The sequence below is a fragment of the Colias eurytheme genome, chromosome 1 (assembly GCF_061535395.1).
Source record: "Colias eurytheme isolate Ceu_HAF_F1 chromosome 1, ilColEury1 Martin Lab GWU primary, whole genome shotgun sequence".
Classification (NCBI taxonomy): Eukaryota; Metazoa; Arthropoda; class Insecta; order Lepidoptera; family Pieridae; genus Colias; species Colias eurytheme.
Genome location: NC_142980.1, coordinates 7,262,169 through 7,282,649, shown reverse-complemented (window position 1 = coordinate 7,282,649; position 20,481 = coordinate 7,262,169). Strand labels below are relative to the sequence as shown.

The 20,481-nt window shown below is 33.4% G+C and overlaps 1 protein-coding gene across 1 annotated transcript in view; it reads left to right on the top strand.

Moving 5' to 3' along the window:
- Nucleotides 1-17,002, top strand: part of TrpA1 (Transient receptor potential cation channel A1) — a 42,071-nt gene extending 25,069 nt beyond the window's left edge. Inside the window, exons 3-21 of the mRNA XM_090109132.1 lie at nucleotides 5,737-5,893; nucleotides 8,326-8,416; nucleotides 8,554-8,623; nucleotides 9,492-9,617; nucleotides 9,875-10,171; nucleotides 10,298-10,537; nucleotides 10,694-10,801; nucleotides 11,097-11,275; nucleotides 11,467-11,746; nucleotides 11,895-12,064; nucleotides 12,291-12,435; nucleotides 13,331-13,429; nucleotides 14,217-14,490; nucleotides 14,976-15,211; nucleotides 15,327-15,533; nucleotides 15,750-16,022; nucleotides 16,150-16,309; nucleotides 16,392-16,522; nucleotides 16,661-17,002. Coding sequence (XP_089965258.1) covers nucleotides 5,737-5,893; nucleotides 8,326-8,416; nucleotides 8,554-8,623; nucleotides 9,492-9,617; nucleotides 9,875-10,171; nucleotides 10,298-10,537; nucleotides 10,694-10,801; nucleotides 11,097-11,275; nucleotides 11,467-11,746; nucleotides 11,895-12,064; nucleotides 12,291-12,435; nucleotides 13,331-13,429; nucleotides 14,217-14,490; nucleotides 14,976-15,211; nucleotides 15,327-15,533; nucleotides 15,750-16,022; nucleotides 16,150-16,309; nucleotides 16,392-16,522; nucleotides 16,661-16,795 — 3,378 coding nt within the window. The 3' untranslated portion in view covers nucleotides 16,796-17,002. The remainder of the gene's footprint in view (nucleotides 1-5,736; nucleotides 5,894-8,325; nucleotides 8,417-8,553; nucleotides 8,624-9,491; nucleotides 9,618-9,874; nucleotides 10,172-10,297; nucleotides 10,538-10,693; nucleotides 10,802-11,096; nucleotides 11,276-11,466; nucleotides 11,747-11,894; nucleotides 12,065-12,290; nucleotides 12,436-13,330; nucleotides 13,430-14,216; nucleotides 14,491-14,975; nucleotides 15,212-15,326; nucleotides 15,534-15,749; nucleotides 16,023-16,149; nucleotides 16,310-16,391; nucleotides 16,523-16,660) is intronic.
- Nucleotides 17,003-20,481: the final 3,479 nt, after the last annotated feature.

The following is a 20,481-nucleotide window of genomic DNA, read 5'->3' as shown; positions in this document are numbered from 1 at the left end:
AGTGGATAGGTATACGAAATTCCCTTGATGTTTTTATTAATAGAATTAGACAAAGCAAATTAATTAGGAATAATTAATAAATATGAGAATTTAGGCCTTTGAGGGAATCTAGAAGTATAAGAAGAATACCCGACGGCCCTACAGGACGGGCGTGTCGAAAATTGATAAAATATGGAAATTTAACAAAATTTTATAACTGATGCGGAATGTAAATTATGGAGAGATATAGTATTGATAAATTTAAGGTAAATTTAAAACACCAAATTATAAAGAAATTGCACAACAGTTGTTAAAAAACTTCATTATTTTATCAGCAATTACGAACATAAAGCTACACTTTCCCCACAGTCTTCTGGATAGATATCCAGTAAATCTGCGAAATTTCTGTGAGAAACAGGAAGAACGCATCGAAAAAGAAGTAAAAATTATGGAATAAAGGTACCAGGGTATATGGGATCGTCACATGATGGCAGATTCCTGATGGTCCATAACAAAAGTATTGTCCCAAAATTAACTAAGAAGAGAAGCTTATAAAATCTATTTCCTTGTACTATTTCATAAGTTTTAATGATTTTTCTCTATTTTTATATCCATTTGAATTAATTAAATACTAAAACAAAATAATTAGTAAAACTTTGTAATAAATAAATGATATTAAACAAATATACCTTCTATTTCATGCTGCGTTTTAGAGTCTATAATAAGAAAATTAGGATTAAAAAAAAACTAGAGCCAATCTACCAAAACAATTAATAGTTTTATATATAATATGCATTAAATTATTCAAAACCACTTTCACATCCAGGGCAACAAAATCATTGTTGACCAGTGTTATCTGTGCCAAATTTCATCAAAATCGGTCCAGTAGTTTATGCTTGAAAACCATACATACATACATACAAACCTTTCCTCTTTATGATTATATATATTACTAGCTTTCCGCCTGCGGCTTCGCCCGCGTTTTAAAAAAAAAAACCCGCATAGTTCCCGTTCCCGGGGGATTTCCGGGATAAAACCTAGCCTATGTCACTCAGAAATGATGTAGCTTTCCAACAGTGAAAGAATTTTTCAAATCTGCCAAGTAGTTTCGGAGCCTATTCAATTCATACAAACAAACAAACAAACAAAAAATCAAACCTTTCCTCTTTATAATATTTGTATAGATGTATAGATAGTATAGATTATAAAACTATGTGTCATAAGTGCATTATCAAAAACAAAACAAAGACGAATAGAATTTTCGAATATCTCCATAAATATTAAATTTTTTGTCAAATTCAATATATAAATTTAATCCAATTCCAACTGCTCGTTCACCTAATGGATCTTCGAAAATAAAGTTAGGCGTCGCGTCGTAGAACCTTTCATTGCCTTGCGGTTTCCAAATATTGCAGGTTAAATTGTGTTACTTATAATAATTGTTCATATAAAAATATACAATACTAGCTTTCCGCCTGCGGCTTCGCCCGCGTTTTCAAAGAAAAACCCGCATAGTTCCCGTTCCCGTGGGATTTCCGGGATAAAACCTAGCCTATGTTACTCGTGGATAATGTAGCTTTCGAATGGTGAAAGAATTTTTAAAATCGGTCCAGTAGTTTATGAGCCTATTCATTACAATCAAACAAACAAACAAACAAAGTTTTCCTCTTTATAATATTAGTGTAGATTATAATATCCATAAAAGAAGAGGTAAACAAAAAAAAATTAAAAAAATTAAAATGGCTATTCTGATCATTCATTTTTATTTCAAGTGTGTTTTATTACAACATAAAGAAATAAGTTCGTTGCATTAGATATGTATGTGTATTACAAAAAATAGGACTAGAAAATAAATAATATAAGCAGGATATGCCGCACTAGCAACCGGCCTTCATCACGTTTCAATAAGACTTCCACATTATTCAGTGTGACTTCGGTATAGGATATATTTAATTCCGCCCTTGACGTGACAGCGGTAGAACCAATAAATTCTTAAACATTTTCATGCTTCTGCTAAGCATAATATACCTATGATCAACAGTTTATTGGAACGTGCTAGCCATTCCTTTTTTCTTTATAAAAGTTTTATTTCAGAATTCAAGTATTGTACCTATGACATTTTCGGATGTAAATAAAACTTTTTCCGTTGAAAATTCAGTGCGTTTTCCACTATAGGATATAGAGAAATTATTCGAAATGACTAACCAAGACCTCATTCTGGGTCATAATTCTCATGCCATAAATTGTATTCAATTGAGCGGATACATTTTTGGTGGAAGGTATATGGCATTGCTTTTGTTTGTTAGTCCCTTCTTTAGACATTTTAGATGTATCTATAGCAATAAGATGTTTAAATTAAACATATAGAAAGCGTTCTCGATATTTAAGGACAAAAGATAAACAATAAGTACCAATATTCAATAGAAATTTACTCAAATAGCAATTCCTGAAAATAATTAAAAATCACAACTTTTAAAACTAAGAAAGTAGGTACAAAAGATAAATGTGGAGAATATGAATTCTCAAAGGAAAAATAGAGGACAAAATAACAATGAAGGGAGAACAAAATAATGTGTCTAGATAGTTTCGACCATGCGTCGACCTTTTCTGCCCTTAGGTAGGTAGGTATGTATTAAAGTGGGTCATGAATAATAATTAAACAACTAGTATGTTGTAAATCAAACACACCAAGGAACTTGTTTCCCTTTATTAACTAAACAGGATATAAGTACTTTTTATAGGATAAATTCGAGAAAACAATCAAAGCTAAACTTGTGAGAATTCGGTATCTGGAGTCCTTGCGATTTGAAATTTTCTAAGAAATTTCTCTTTCCGATATTCAGACCTAAAAAGATTCAAGTTTCGTGTGCAATAAAATTTACTCTGTTACAAAAATATAGAAACATTTTATGTACTGCAATCCAAACGTTTATTCTTTCAACAATCGCCAATTCGCTTCCAGAACACAGAAGTAAGTTACAATGTCCATTTTCTACTCGATAGCTTTTATGTGCAAATAAAACTCAGGATAATTTTTAATACTTTTGTAACCAACAAAAATCGGTGGAATAAATAAATGTTAAAATTTACTTTACTAACTACTACTTTACTATTAAATTACAAAAGCGATCACAAATATACATAACGCAATAATAAGATTTTTAAGAATGGAAACTTCGAGGATCTCTGACCTATATAGAAATGACACGAATGCCAATAAAATATTATCACTTCGCGGTCAAGGCTTCAGGATGACAGTATTGGACCTTCGGATACGTTTATTAACTATAATATCGTACATCTACATGTAACGGAAGTCACGTATGGCTTGCTTGGACCAGGGTTTGGACATTTATCGTTATTTCCTACAATAACTATCTAGTTACTGACCACATTAGAGAAGAGTTTGCCCAGATAGCAACAATAAGGGATGTTTTGCTTGCGAAACGAGAATACTTGGAAACTTATTAAGTATTTTGAGAGATAACTTTTTACTTACATAATAATAGTGTTAGTGACCGGTATTAAGTATACCTCCTAGTAGTAATGTACACCAGCTATTACGTAAAATGTATAAGAGCTGCTTACTATAGCTTAACCATGAACAATTATGGCAGTTTAGGAGTGTGTCGTGAATCAGATTTACGCCCCTTCTCTTTAAAAGAAAGGTGTGATTGAGTAGAACTTTAACAAGATTAGTTCTCTTGTAGTAGACAAATCCTTGACCAGTTGAGACTTAATTATTAATCTACCCGTAACGAGTTGCCATGTGCTAGTAATATAGTAATAAACCAAGGAATAAAGGATTTACTTCAAGGAACAGTACAAAGGAGTGGAATGTTTGTTAGGTACCCAGAGATAAGAAACTCGGATATATTTAAATTTCCTCTACTTGACTCTGATTTTCTTTGCCACATTTCCGATTAAACCACTGGGGATTATCGCCAAAGCCTGTACAATACATTTCTTTTTACTGATTTTAAACTAAATTTAAAAAATAAGAAATAAACTTCAATTAAACCTTCTCTAGGAAAGCTTTAAACTTTGCACTAAGCGCTACACTATTTCTATGGAAAATAATTGTCGCTCCTTGAAACCAGTTGCAAGTTTCTAGAAAATAATGCCTTCTGACCTGACCAGATTACAGATATTTCAATTGAAAGCATATCAAGCTACGTTATCGCTAAATTAAAATGAAATATGAGATTCTATTTTAAATAGAAATATAACTACAATTTTCTATAATGTAGATCAATCCGTCTTCTAGTATACTTTTTATATTATTTTATTATTGTTAATAACAACAATAAGTATAGAAACACTGGAAATTCCACAAACTTTTATAAATGTTTATTTATTCAACGACGTTCATCACAAAACATCGTTACCTAATTACGGGGTCTCAACTGATAGATTCGTAAAAGTATTTGTCTTCTTTGTAAAGCATAATATTTAAATCTGCAAATAATTAGGTTGTTACTTGTTACTTATATATTTACGCAGTATAGCCTAGGCAGAAGGCAATTTTTAGGGTTCACGTCGTTTCGCATTCACATAAAATATAATATAAAAATGTCCACGCACATTTCAGGTGACACTTGATGAAGGAATAAAATATTCATGGAAATTTCGGATCTCATTATCTTTGACACAATCCTTTTTTACATTTCGGTACCAGGGTATTAAAGGAAAGATTATGTCCGTGCGTGTTTTTTGTATTAATAAAACTTGTGTTCGATTTAGCAACAGAGAGTCTACTGCAAAAATAAGTCAATTTTATGTATGCAACAACTTCTACATCTATAACCAATCTATAGGTTCTAGATGTCTCAGTTACGCATTTACAAAATTGATTCTACTGTAATAGTGTCCAGTCATTTGGCAACATGCAATGTGCAATCGATACACATCATGCGATGGTGAAATTGTTTTATCAACTATAGTAGAATTGCTGGAAAAAATGCTACCCACTTGGGAATAAGCCATGCAATTAGTCAGTATTGTAGATAAAATATTTTATAGACGTTGCGGTCAGCAATGCTTATCATTTTACATTAGAAAGATATGAAAATATTTTGTATGATTTTTTCAGTTTGGATAATCGTTTACTTTTAAAAAGCTACCTTAATAACTTGAATTAATCTAAAATCCTGACAATATAGGGCGAAAAATTATTTTTATAAATCTGATCTTTCTCGACAGAGTACCAATAAACAAAATGCCCGTGAAATTGTCCTGGACCACATTCATCCTAACCTGACCTACAAAGACCAACCCATTTTATGGCTTGTGTTGTTCTATTATAACATATTTTGGAAATTTATTAAATATTAGCTTAAATAGAACCATCCAAAACATGCATCAGCGGTTCGTTTAGTTCATTCGATACGAATGGGTTAAGCCTTTTATCTACGTACGGAATTTATAGCAATATAACTTCAGATGGCTTTACCCTCTCTGGTACTCTCTAATGTAGGCAACGTGTTGTTACTAGATACTACTGCTATACAACTTTATTCCATGATGTTCAATCGTTCAGTAGAGCAAGAACAACAAACATCATTAAAAACATTACCATTCATGAATAGTAATCAAATGAATACGTTGAGTATAGTCACCGCTTTGCCAGGTGGACATTGCGTAATCGGGTACCACACAAAATTATATTTTAAAAATAACTTTCAACATATTAGCCATGTATGAAGGTTCACATATAATATTTTATGTACCTAAACTAACCAGGGTTTTGTATTATAGGCTGCAGAAAGCGGTAATGTCGAGGATTTCATGCGCCTGTACATTGGCGACCCAAACCGCCTGACAGTACAGGACGCGCGCGGGCGCAGCGCCGCTCATCAAGCCGCCGCTCGAAATAACACTAATATTCTGCAATTCATCAAGACCTATTCTGGCGGTGAGTACTGAGTATTTCTATAATCTATAGGTGTATGCACATATTAAATTCTCGTGTCACAGTGTCGAAAAAATCCTCGGACACGATTTGAACGATTACTATGAAATGTTCTGTCCGTTATATTTAAATAGGCGGATTCCACAGAGCGAACATCTGTCTCAGATGAACCTCGTTCACACTGGCCGAACTGCATCGCACAGCAATTGCCACAACATAATACAGTCAAATGGTGCTGGAGCAGTCTGTCACCTAAGTTTTTATAACGGCATTAATGCTTGATTTTTGGAAATCACTGACAATCATTGGTAGACCTCACATATCAATACATCATCATTCATTCATTTTTTTATCCAGTTTTTCTAGAGACAAAAAGCTCCAAAATTAATATAATCAAGTAGAAGTAAAACAAACAATAAAAAAAGTTTTTTCAGATATAAAAAGTTATGATTTTAATTGATCTTATATTATAACAGCTCATTGTTTTGCGAAAAAGAAGATATTTACAATGTAGGGATTGTATTTTATTCCATAAATTCCAATTTACGATATAGGCTGTATTGATAACGAGGGCGCTATTTATACCTCCTAGATACGAGCTTAACCAAAAATCTTCATCAAATTTTTTCTTCTTTAATAACAGGTTTTGACTCACGAAATTAGATTCATATTTCTTATTTATAACCTTTGAACTCTCTTAATATTCTAGACTTGTTCTTCGATTAAGCTTTAAATTTATTATCGGGGTATCGTAGCTACTTTTTCCATTAATTTTACATGACAAAACTGAAAGACCTTAAAACCAGACGCAGGTCTAGATCGATAATAAACTTACAATGAGTATTACATTTTGTTATTTTCGTTGTGGTTTTGGTATAACTTTAGCTTTAAATACCATTAATTTTATTTTAATTTATAACACTAATTTATAGTCTAAGATCCCACCGCAGGATCAGTGCGTTCATCGGTTTTTTGCTGAAAACCGAATTTTTATGTATATTTATAATTAGGAGAATATATATCGACTAGGTTGCCAGTCAAAATTTGGCCGCAAGCATGTTTAATTAAAATTTTTCTAATCGATTTTTGGGAAAAAAATTCGTTCACTTGTTTTTTGAATAAAATGTAGTCTACATCACGTCAAATGATATAAAAATTCTAAAAAATCACGGTTGCCGCTTTTCACCTGGCCGCAACATCTTGGCAGCCTGGTGCAAACAGGTATGATTTCGATTCATTTTTACGTTCATAACGCACATTTATGAATCATATATCAAATTAAAGCTAATTTTTTTCTATATATTATCATATATGGTTGCCTAATTAAATCCCGCCGCAAATAAGGGTTGCTGGCTTTTAAAAATTATAAATATAGGATTAGTGCGTTCATCGTTTTTTGCTGAAAACCGAATTTTTATGTATATTTATAATTAGGAGAATATATATCGACTAGGTTGCCAGTCAAAATTTGGCCGCAAGCATGTTTAATTAAAATTTTTCTAATCGGTTTTTGGGACAAAAATTCGTTCACTTGTTTTTTGAATAAAATGTAGTCTACGTCACGTCAAATGATATAAAAATTCTAAAAAATCAGGGTTGCCGCTTTTCACCTGGCCGCAACATCTTGGCAGCCTGGTGCAAACAGGTATGATTTCGATTCATTTTTACGTTCATAACGCACATTTATGAATCGTATATCAAATTAAAGCTAATTTTTTTCTATTTATTATCATATATGGTTGCCTTATTAAATCCGGCCGCAAATAAGGGTTGCTGGCTGTTAAAGATGTTGAATATTTAAGGTTGAGTGTAAACATGCTTGCGGCCAAATTTTGACTGATAACCTAGTCGATATATATTCTCCTAATTATAAATACATATAGTTACATAAAAATTCGGTTTTCAGCAAAAAACCGATGAACGCACTAATCCTATATTTATAATTTTTATAAGCCAGCAACCCTTATTTGCGGCCAGATTTAATTAGGCAACCATATATGATAATAAATAGAAAAAAATTAGCTTTAACTTGATATATGATTCATAAATGTGCGTTATGAACGTAAAAATGAATCGAAATCATACCTGTTTGCACCAGGCTGCCAAGATGTTGCGGCCAGGTGAAAAGCGGCAACCGTGATTTTTTAGAATTTTTATATCATTTGACGTGATGTAGACTACATTTTATTCAAAAAACAAGTGAACGAATTTTTTTCCCAAAAATCGATTAGAAAAATTTTAATTAAACATGCTTGCGGCCAAATTTTGACTGGCAACCTAGTCGATATATATTCTCCTAATTATAAATATACATAAAAATTCGGTTTTCAGCAAAAAACCGATGAACGCACTGATCCTGCAGCCGGATCTCGTACTATTAGTTCCTCTATAAAGATAAAATTGAACTGCGATATTATTTGAATTAATTATTTTAGATTTAAACGTCCAAGACAAGGCTGGAAACACACCACTTCACGTGGCTATAGAAAACGACGCGCTTGATGCAATTCACTTCCTTTTGGACGCGTAAGTATAATTTAAGGTCAAAGAACAATTCGAATCTATTTTTAAATGTTCAATTAATTTTAATAATTGCCTGGTTTATAATCAAATTACATACATGAATTAAGTACACGTTTATCTCATCCATTAAATGTTTACAGGGGCGTCTTAACAGACGTGCTGAACGGAAGACAGCAGGCACCAATACATTATGCTACTGAATTAAACAAGGTTCGTGAATTTTATAATTATACTAGCCGCTCCTCCCGGCTCTGCCCGGGTTGACCCAGTATAAAAACATCATAAAATATAGCCTTTGTTCATCAGGCATAATGTAGGATTTTGTTGGTAAAAGAATTTTTGGATTCGGTCCAGTAGGTAGTTTTAGAGCCTATACAATTCAAACAATAAAATCTTTCCTATTTATAATATTAGTGTAGATAATTATGCTGTAGGTACAGTTCCAACGGAATTTAACGAGTATAGAAAATTATATATTGCGTAAATACGACAATGGTGACATGGAAATTTTAAGCTGCCTTTGTTTGAAATTGTTGTGATAAAATTTCGTGCGTATCTTTATTGGGTAATTGTTTGTTTTTCATAACTTTATGTTGTTAAGTTACTGAATATGGTAAAAATATTGGTACAACTTTCAATTCAACACTTCTTGTAATTACCATCAAATATAACATTAACATAACATTTTAAAGAAAAACTTAAAATTTCAAAACAAAACTTACTTCTGGATTGTAACAATTCAGAATTTACCTCATGTTACCGACATAATATAAGTTTCTATTTAATTTAAACTCGTTCCGCCAGAAACAGGCTGGAGCTGCAATCTAAATTTCGTCTTATTTTTAAGCTATTGCATAGCTTCTATCGCGGGCCTTGAGCGCAGGGACCGAATCCATAAATTTAGTAACGAAAAACCTAACGCTCCCCACTCCGACGGGCGCGGAGGTGTGGCTTGAAGGCATAGCATGTAATAGCTTTACCGCGGCAGTCCCCGAGTGCCACACGTCTTTTTTAATCATATATATAATCAAGTAACATGCAATAAATTTCATTACAAACCAACTTCTTAAATTCTTAGGTGGCCGCGCTTCAAGCATTTGCAAAGTACAAGAAATTATTCGACGCGGACCTTGGTGGAGAGCACGGTCGTACCGCGCTGCACGTCGCTGCTATACACGACCACGACTTGTGTGCTCAGATTCTGGTAAATTAACTATATTTTAAGGAACAAAGATTTGTCTGATCAGTATAATCGATTTTTTTGCGTGGGTTACCAAGTTACAAGTGAGCCAATTGCCATTATGTATCTGGATAGATATTGGACATTAGGCCAAACCGTATTATTAAGTGAAAATACAACCAAAGTTACAATACCTGTTTTATTAGTTTTTTAGAATCAAAATATCCCTCTCTTTTCTTCCTTTATGTTTTCGTAAAAATGTAAGTAAATCTCCTTTATAGATATCCGATTTAAATGCGGAATCAAAACGCCCCTGCAACAACGGATACTACCCAATTCACGAAGCTGCCAAGAACGCTTCATCCAGGACCATGGAAGTATTCCTGCAGTGGGCAGAGTCCAAAGGCTGCACCAGAGAGCAAATGCTCTCCTTACATGATAACGAGGGCAATGTGCCCCTGCATTCCGCGGTCCACGGCGGAGACATAAGGGCCGTAGAACTCTGTCTCAAATCTGGGGCAAAAATTTCTACGCAGCACCATGATTTATCCACCCCAGTTCATCTTGCCTGCGCTCAGGTATAAAGCATGTCTTAATTTTATGTAAGAGTTGGAAAGGCATCGTATCTCATTATGAAAAGACCTGTTGAAATAATTTAATACAGCCTTAAATACAGCATTGAAAATTATTTAAACTTTTTTCAGGGCGCACTTGAGATCGTGAAACTGATGTTCACAATGCAACCAAAAGAGAAAATAGTGTGTCTAAATTCGTGTGACGTTCAAAAAATGACACCTATACATTGCGCAGCCATGTTTGACCATCCTGACATTGTTAGTTACCTCATTTCTGAGGGATCAGACATAAATCCATTGGACAAGGAAAGGCGATCCCCCCTGTTGCTGGCCGCCTCCCGGTGCGGTTGGAGAACCGTCCACTTATTGGTAATAATATACCGAACAATATTATCGCCCTAGGTCTTAATTAGTGCCCAGTTATTCAATACTTTTCTTAACAATATTTCAGGTTAAATTAATTAGAAGTCATATATTTTGTTTCAGCCATTTTTGTTTCTTTATGACACCATCTCTTATTTTCAGATGGAACTTGGAGCCAATCTCGAGTTAAAAGATATCAACATGCGAAATGTTTTACATTTGGTCGTAATAAATGGGGGACGACTTGAGGATTTTGCGAAAAAATGCAAAGTAAGAAAGACGCTTGCGTAAGAACACAAATGATAGATGCAATTTATAATTTATTTATTATAAAAAAATTTGATTATTTGTTAACATATTTTTAATAGTGTTTTAAACATTAATTTATCAACCGATAAACTATTGCTTTATAATAATTAATAAATGTTATGAATTTTGAATTTTCCAAACAATTAATAACATAAAAAGATTAGGAATAATCAAGGTGTGTTGTAATATTAAAGAACTATCTTAACACAAACAAGTTAATCGATACGTTAGTAATAGATCATTTTATTATTTAAAGGAACGTAGTGAGAGGAGTCTGGAAGTCCTCTTAAATGAAAAAGATAATACCGGGTGTTCCCCGCTTCATTACGCCAGCCGTGAAGGTCACATTAGATCCCTCGAAAATTTAATCAAACTGGGCGCTTGTATCAATCCCAAGAACAATAACAATGAGAGTCCACTGCATTTCGCTGCCAGGTGAGGAAATTTTATTTTATGGAAAATTATTACTTCACAAAAGTTCCGAAGTTTTAAATTGTCTAGTAATTAGCTTCCACGAGGCTTTGAAGTCAATATAAACTTTCAATATTGCTTTTCCGCGTTTATGAATACAAATTGGCTTTGGCATATTTTAAAGGCCGAAGCGTTATTGTAAAACCTAATTGCAGGTATGGCCGTTTCCACACTGTTTGTCAGTTGCTGGACTCCGATAAAGGAACGTTTATCATCAATGAAAGTGACGGTGAAGGTTTGACACCGCTTCACATTGCGTCGCGCGAAGGGCACACCCGAGTAGTTCATTTGCTGCTCAATAGAGGGGCTTTACTTCACCGAGACCACAACGGTCGCAATCCGCTCCATCTAGCGGCCATGAGTGGATACACGCAAACTATTGAGCTCCTACATTCCGTGCATTCACACCTTCTAGACCAGTTGGATAAAGATGGCGTAAGTCTCAAAAATGCTTGTAATTACAAAATATTAGACAACTATTGCCACAGTATCAATTCGATTATTTCAATAATTTCTTCAAAATTATTAGGAAAGCCTTCTAACGTCTATGATTCTATGAGTCTAATAAATTGATCTGATTCAGAATACCCCGCTTCACTTGGCCACGATGGAGAACAAACCGAATTCCATAGCGCTTCTACTTTCAATGGGATGCCGCCTCGGCTACAATAGGCGTGAAATGAGTGCTATTGACTACGCTATATATTACAAATTCCCTGAAGCTGCACTCGCAATGGTCACTCATGAAGAAAGGTATAGCATATCATTTTAAAGTTTGATTAAAAAATTGTTGTGTTATAAATTATTTTGCCTATTCCTTATTTATATTCAACCTAGTGGTGCTGTAGTTGATACATTATGAAAACACACACACATAATTTCACATAAAAAAAAAACAAAAAACTCATGCAAGTCAATAAACAATCTTCTAGTCATCAAACATTTGACACTACCGCAAACAAGAAAATAAATGTTCCAGGGCTCAAGAAGTAATGGCCCTACGATCTCATCGCCACCCCTGCGTGACCCTAGCATTGATAGCTTACATGCCCCGTGTGTTTGAAGCAGTTCAAGATAAATGCATCACTAAAGCCGACTGCAAGAAAGATTCTAAGAGTTTCTATGTGAGTACCTGTGATACGAAATTATAATTCGGCTACCTCAACCACTTCTGATAAATTTTGATGACCATTCATATGTAGTAGATAATTAATTTTGTTATCACATTTATTAAAATTAATATCTAAATAATATGTGAATATGGAAATTTACAAACATATCAAAAAGGTGAATAACAGGAGCTTTTAGTATTTTCTTTGTACAGTTATATAATATAATGGTCTTTACTGCGATTAAGTTTTTCTCCGTCATGATTATCCAATTAAGTGTAGAAATTGATATTAAGGGTTTCAGACATAATATTATGTAGAAATACTTACACGAATTAACTTTTTTTTTAAATTGTGTTCATAGCTTATTTTATAGATTAATTTGGAATAGATAAATATCACCAATGGATGTAATTTTCATAATGGATTGTAATGTATATCGAAAACAAAATAAGATAAATGTATGGTTTTAAAAGAGAACATAGTTACCTGACTAAATATTTTATTAACTACGAAATAAAAATATACAACCTTTCAATATTATCACATCTGTAACTTTTATATATTATGTTTGTCGAGCAACTGCCATACCTGAAGAGTTATAGGTACCCAGAACTGCAGAGATCTCTAAAGAGGTAAGACTTCAAGGTCGACAGTCAAGATATTAAGGAAATTTAATCTAGCAGAACTAGTAAAGTGTGTAACTATTCATGAAACTAAACAACATTGAATAAAGAACAAGCATTTGTCCCGGACGGACGGACAAACAATGTTGATATTGCTTCTGTGTAATTTTCACATAATTATTATGCGTAGTTTTGGTTCTCTGTTTGATTTACGTCAAAATGTTAATATGCATTATAAATAACAATCTATTCAATGTTCAAATAATGATATTTATAAAATTTAGATCAAATACTGCTTCTCCGCCCTATGTCCTCCGTTAAAACCTGAGGATGGGAATAAGAAACCGGATAGCGCTATAAAATCACCATTACCAGCCCTAAACGTAAGTTCTATATTTGAAGTAGATAATACATTTTTAATATTTGTTTGCTCCGTCACAGATAAAATACTGTTTTGAATACTACCAACATTCGAAGCTAGAGATACAAGCGCTCAGACAGGCGCTCAATGACCCAAAGTTTCGGCCTGAACCGTTGTGTGTAATCAACGTGAGTGCTGTCACCAACACATGATGATGCTTTGCTTGATTATAATCTACTCACAATTTTATATCAGTACTAACGTTTGTAAAATGTATAGTCACATGCAAACTGGTTTTATTTTCATCGACCCCACTCTAAAAACTCCAAAACACCATTTAGTATATTTTGGTCTATGGAAATAAAATATCGATGTATGTCCCCATATTTTTAAAGACACTAACTACAATTGACCTTAGCGAATTGCACATAAGATCACGGAACACGGTTTATTTCTAACTATTTTATAAATAATACAAATCAAATAGCAGAATATGTAAATATCAATGTGCCGTTTCAGATACGACCACAATAGCAAGCTTTCATCACCTGTGAGTGTGGGCAAGGTTTATTGGTGGATTGTTTTTTTTTTTTTCGCTTTTTATCGTTCACATGTATATACACTTAAGTACACGCCATTATATTATATCGCCAGAGCAAGTTTTAAAATAATGAAAAAAAATTATTCCTTATGGTTCATTATTTTAGTTTTATCACAAGTTTTATTAACAGATAGGTACCTTGTTTTGGCGATACACAAAACACACGTTTATTCTTGAGAACAGCATTAAATTTTTCGTAACATTTCAGGCAATGGTAGCTCATGGTCGCGTTGAATTGCTAGCACATCCGCTCAGCCAAAAGTACTTGCAAATGAAATGGAATTCGTACGGAAAATACTTTCATCTGACGAATTTGTTATTCTATTGCATATTTCTTGTGTTTGTGACCCTCTATGGCTATCTCTTGATGAAAGGACCGTCTGATAATAAGAAACAGATGAAAAACGTATCGGAAGTTATAAACGAAACACTAAGCGGTGAATTTGTGCTCGAGAATGAAAATAATACGAACAACAACATAAGTAAGAATATAATTCCTCTGTCATTATCCTACAATGTGTATGGTATTAGTGAAATAATAAGAATAAAAGATTAACACATATGTATAAACTAGCTTTCCGCCCGCGGCTTCACCCGCGTTCTCAAAGAAAAACCCGCATAGTTCCCGTTCCCGTGGGATTTCTGGGATAAAACCTATGCTATGTGTTTATCCAAGTTACCCTCTATATGTGTGCTAAATTTCATGCAAATACATCCAAGGAATAAAAAGTTTCATACAAACTTCTACCCCCTATTTTACCCCTTTAGGGGATGAATTTTCTAAAATCCTTTCTTAGAGGACGCCTACGTTATGACATCTACCTGCATGCCAAATTTCAGCCTGATACGTCCAGCGGTTTGGGCTGTGCGTTGATAGATCACTATATCAGTCACCTTTGAGTTTTATATATATATATAAATTCTGATTGATCATTGACACCAATATTATATTGAAACTGTATTTCAGGTAAAATAACAATATTTCCGTTCACCTTTGCATTCGAAACCATGGTGGCATTCTACGTAAGCAGGGTTACGATCCTGTCCTACAACTGTGTCTGCCTGATTCGAGAGCTGTATAACATAAAGCAACAGAAATGGCATTACCTTGCTGATCCTTCCAATTTTGTTTCCTGGATATTATATGTCAGCTCCACTCTGATGGTTTGCCCCAGCCTGGCTTCTCATTCAACTGATCTGCAGGTAAAATTATGCCTACTTCCTTATACATTCATTAAATACAATAAATATTATAATCTATAAAGTACACAATACTCTATGTAAGACATTACTATATTAGTCTTTTTTGTTATTACAGTACTCTGCGGCATCGATAACTATGTTTTTATCCTGGTTTGGACTACTTCTGCTCTTACAACGCTTCGACCAGATCGGAATCTACGTAGTGATGTTCCTGGAAATCCTACAAACTCTGATCAAAGTGCTAATGGTCTTTTCCATTTTAATTATTGCATTTGGATTGTCATTCTACGTACTGCTGTCAAAAGTTGGTTTGGCTCTTACGGTATCTACCCACTAGCGAATTATTTTTTGCACTGCACTTAATAAAGTATCCAGTATTGAATCCCTTCCTTCAAAGAATTTTTTATTCATGACGTCATGAACTTTTGTACAACTTTTCTGATTTAAAAGCGTGATGCGAATGATAATAGCTACCGCGAAATTAACTGATATTTTTGGCTTGGCGAAAGACCTAATGTGTACCTTTTAACCTTTTCAGGGAAATCATCTTTCTTTTGGAAGCATTCCCATGTCGCTGTTGAGGACATTTGCCATGATGCTTGGTGAAATTGATTTCGTTGGTACATATGTGCAACCGTACTACAAATCTGAATCTGAGGTGTTTCTACCATATCCTTTAATGACGTTTGTAATACTAGGACTTTTCATGGTACTCATGCCAATTCTGCTAATGAATCTGCTCATCGGTTTGGCTGTTGGTGACATTGAGAGCGTTCGGCGAAATGCTCAGTTGAAGCGTTTAGCTATGCAAGTGAGTGAACTTCTGCATTTATATTTATAAAAATGTATTTCATTTACCGCCAATCATTTAACTTGTTCGTAGACTAGTCTATAATATTGAAAGATATTAATTTTTTATGATATTTTCGTGATTTCAGGTTGTCCTGCACACGGAGCTGGAAAGAAAACTACCTGCTTTTATTTTGGAGAAAGTAGATAAATCTGAGGTGATTGAGTATCCCAATACTAGCAAGAGTAAACTGGGTTTCCTCGACACTCTTTTGCGTAAGTGGTTCTGCAATCCTTTTACCGAAGACGGTAAGTTAGCACGGTAGACATCATATTGAAAACTTCATAAGAAATGGAAGCATTATCAAGATTTTTTTTTATATTTTTACAGCTGGTTTGGATCTTGTACTTGAGAGCAGTGATGATTACATGGCATGTCAATTAGAGAAACAAAAATTTCGTCTCCGGGAAATAAGTCGTGTAGTGGAACAACAGTATATGTTACTGAGGCTTATTGTGCAGGTATATTTTCACATTCTGCGCTCGTTTCCTTGTTTTATTTTACTTTTTGAAGATGAAAAAGAAAGCTTATATAATTATTAGTTTGATCCTTATTAGTAGGTATGATGTAACAAAGAGCATATTGGGTTGTTGTTTTAGAAAATGGAAATAAAAACTGAGGCGGATGATGTGGATGAAGGAATTATACCAGGCGAGTCCCGCTTTCCCCGCTGGAACACCCCTCGGCTCCGCCAGAATGCTCGCCCTCCAACTAACACCAATAGGGTCGTATAGGCTGATGGTACATTTTAAATACACCTAACCGTAACTTAGTACTTTGTACAAATTTACATACGGTAGGCTGTACCTGAAAAAAAAACGGTTTTGGACCGTCACGCGTCTAAACAGACAACCGGCATGTTAAATGATAATGAAATGATTTAAACACAATAATATTATCTTGATATATACAATCGCTTTCTCTACATACTGTTAGTATCCCGTAATGAGAGAAGAACATTAACTTAATAACAAAAAAAAGTGTAAAAAATCTTCTTGTCTCAAATCAGACAGTCATTTGAGATATTAAGATGCTATTTTCATCTGAACAGTGAAATTTAACCTCTCATTATGGAATACGTTTATAGAACAATTAAGTATTTCTTCTAACTATTAATTCCTTCTTAGTTTCAATTAGTAGAGATCATCTTACACAAAAAAAAAATAGATTTAGTGTAGCTATGTGTAATTTAAAAAAATGTTAAAAATAGGTACCTACATTGCATGTTATGTTATGATAGAATTTTAATGAATATGTTTTGGTCTACGTTAATGACCTCTTTAATATCTCCTTGAAGCAAGGTAAAATTTTCTCCTATGCTGACGATACAGCTCTAATATTCACTGGGAACAGTTGGCAGGAGGCTCAGTCAAATGCTGAGGAAGGATTAAAACAAGTAATTACTTGGCTTCAGAATAATAAGCTTTCCCTTAATATAGCAAAGACCAAGTATATACTTTTCTCCCAAACGCGTAATCGTCCTGAGCAAATTTCATTGAAGGCACATCTGAGCTGCCAAATTTCTTCCTGTGCATGTCCTGAACTGGAACGCGTCACCTCCATCAAGTACTTAGGAATTATCCTAGACAGCAGGTTCTGCTGGAAACCTCACATTGAGTATCTAAGTAAGAGAATTCGAAAGCTCATTTATGTTTTTAAAAATCTCCGAGAAGTCGCAGATCGTGACCTAATAATTAAAGTCTACAATGCACTATGTAAGCCACTACTAACCTATTGCTGCAGTTCTTGGGGAGGTGCTCCAAGTACCAATATGTTAATTCTGGAACGGGCTCAAAGAGCGGTATTGAAAGTCGCCATTTCCAGGCCTTTTTATTTTGGTACATCAGAGTTATTCGCTGAATGTGGGGTACTAACTGTAAGACAACTCTTTATTCAAAAAATTCTCTTAAATCAGCACCAATTAATCAGTTCTAACCCTATAGGTAAAAGAAGGAAAGATAAAGTCTTCTCTAAGCCCAAAACAAGCACTAAACTTGCTCAACGCCAGCAAGCATTTCTTGGACCTCTCATATACAATAGAATGGCCAAAGATATTGTAGCTCTGCCTTCGATGTCCATAAGAGATGCCAACAGTGCCATAAGAAACTGGTTGATTGAGTGTGATTATGAAGCTATTGAGAGAATGCTTAAAGTTATTGTCTGATCCATGTTATTTTCTCTGTCTTGCCACAAATCGCACACACACACGCACACACACACACACACACACACACACACACACACGCACGCACGCACACACACACACACACATATTCACACATAGTTACACACTTATAAATAAAGGCGTTAATTTAGGCGCAGATTTCATTTAGTTTATAAATTAATAAATAAAAATGTAAATTTAATCTTAATATGTTTAAATAATGTTTTATCTTTATGTATAAATAATTTTGATTGATAATATCAGATAATTTTTAATACCTGAATTATAATGAGTACCACTTACCTTATTGTGTAATCAGGAAGGGTTGCAGGCCTACGATACAAGCTGTCTTAGTGTAGGTCTGCAGGTCATATTATCTTTTTAATCATCAGGTCCTATTATAATATCCTTGTATTTTTATGTTTAATTAATTAAGATAATTATTTCTATGTATTTAATTTTGTATTTATGGTGAATAAATGATTATGATGATGATGATGATGATGATGATGATGATGTATTATTATGTTATTTTATAATGTCCAGTTTACAATTTAATAGTTACCTATTTAATCGATGTTTAATATTTTTCTATTAATCGATATAATACCTGTTTAATCGATGTTAAATGTTATATTACCAGATCTTCCATGTTTTCTTTCATGATAATAGCCCCTATTTTTTGTATGAAAAATAAAAAAATCAAAAATAAAAATAAATAGTAGAACATTAGTAGTTAGTTAAATACTGAAATATTCATAATATAATTGGCCCACCGTGGTAAAATACATCATTAAGCTAATAATTACTTATAATAAAATAATCCTTAAATATTAAATATTTGATATGACCTTGTGGTATACAGAATATGTTTCTGGCAACATTTGTTTATTTTAAACACCTAAGAGTTCTTCTTAATTAAGACAAGTAGAAAACATATTAAAAAAGTAAAAAAGTATTGTAAATAACTGATCATATTAGTAAGAGATAAGTGATTGATGATTATTATTATTAAAATGAGCATATATTACAAAAAAAAATTAGAATTTTTATATGTGGATATTTATGTTTGGGTGTGCCTTTGTAGAGAATGTATTTTTGAGAGAACGATTATTATACGTGGATTTGTGATAAGCGAACTCTAAGTTCTTTGTATTTTAAAAAAGCTTTTCGGTGTTTTTAATTTTGAGAAAATTTAATACCATTTACTTATCACGCTGAAAAAAAAAATCATATAAATAAGAATATTTGTTTACAATAATAATAAAAAATAAAAAAAAACATAACTTGAGACAAAAATGAAACCCTTTTGACGAGATTTTAAATAAGAATAATATATGTAACGTGTAGATAGTTTAAAGTACCTAAATGTCTAGAAATTATAAAGACATCATTATTGTACCTTTAATGAAGTATGTAATAGTATTATATTATTTACTAGTGGTACGCCCCGGCTTCGCCCGTGGTACATATTTCGCAATAAAAGGTAGCCTATGTCCATACCAAATTTCATTTAATTGTTTATTTGGTTCAGTAGTTTAGGCTTGATTAACAGACAGACGGACAGAGTTACTTTCGCATTTATAATATTATATAATATGGATAGAATTATGGAAGTATGATTGGCCTCTTTTGTGATGAATAAGTATATATATTTTTAATATATTATCCATACTAATATTATAAATGCGAAAGTAACTCTGTCTGTCTGTTACTCAATCACGCCTAAACTACTGAACCAATTTGCATGAAATTTGGTATAGTGATATTTTGATACCCGAGAAAGGACATAGGCTACCTTTTATTGCGAAATATGTACCACGGGCGAAGCCGGGGCGGACCTCTAGTGTATTATAATGTAATATCAAATATGTATTTTCTTTATGTCCGGCCAGTTTGATAGTGAATCAAATTAATTATAATATATACCATTGTTATTTATTTATTGGAAAATTATAAAAAATGCTACATGGATTTGAATATTTATAATTTTATAACTATGTATCATAATTTATTTAACTGAACCTTCACAAGGTACATAATATGTCATTAGATCTCTTCATTCCTGCCCCCCTAGTCAAGTGGCTTTCTGTTAGCGTAGCGTTCAATAGAATAGACTACGAATGTATGAGATTGACGTAACCTGTAGATACGTTCATCTACAGCCTACGTCAATCTCATACATTCGTAGTCTATTCTATTGAACGCTACGCTAACAGAAAGCCACTTGACTAGGGGGGCTGATATTTATGTTGT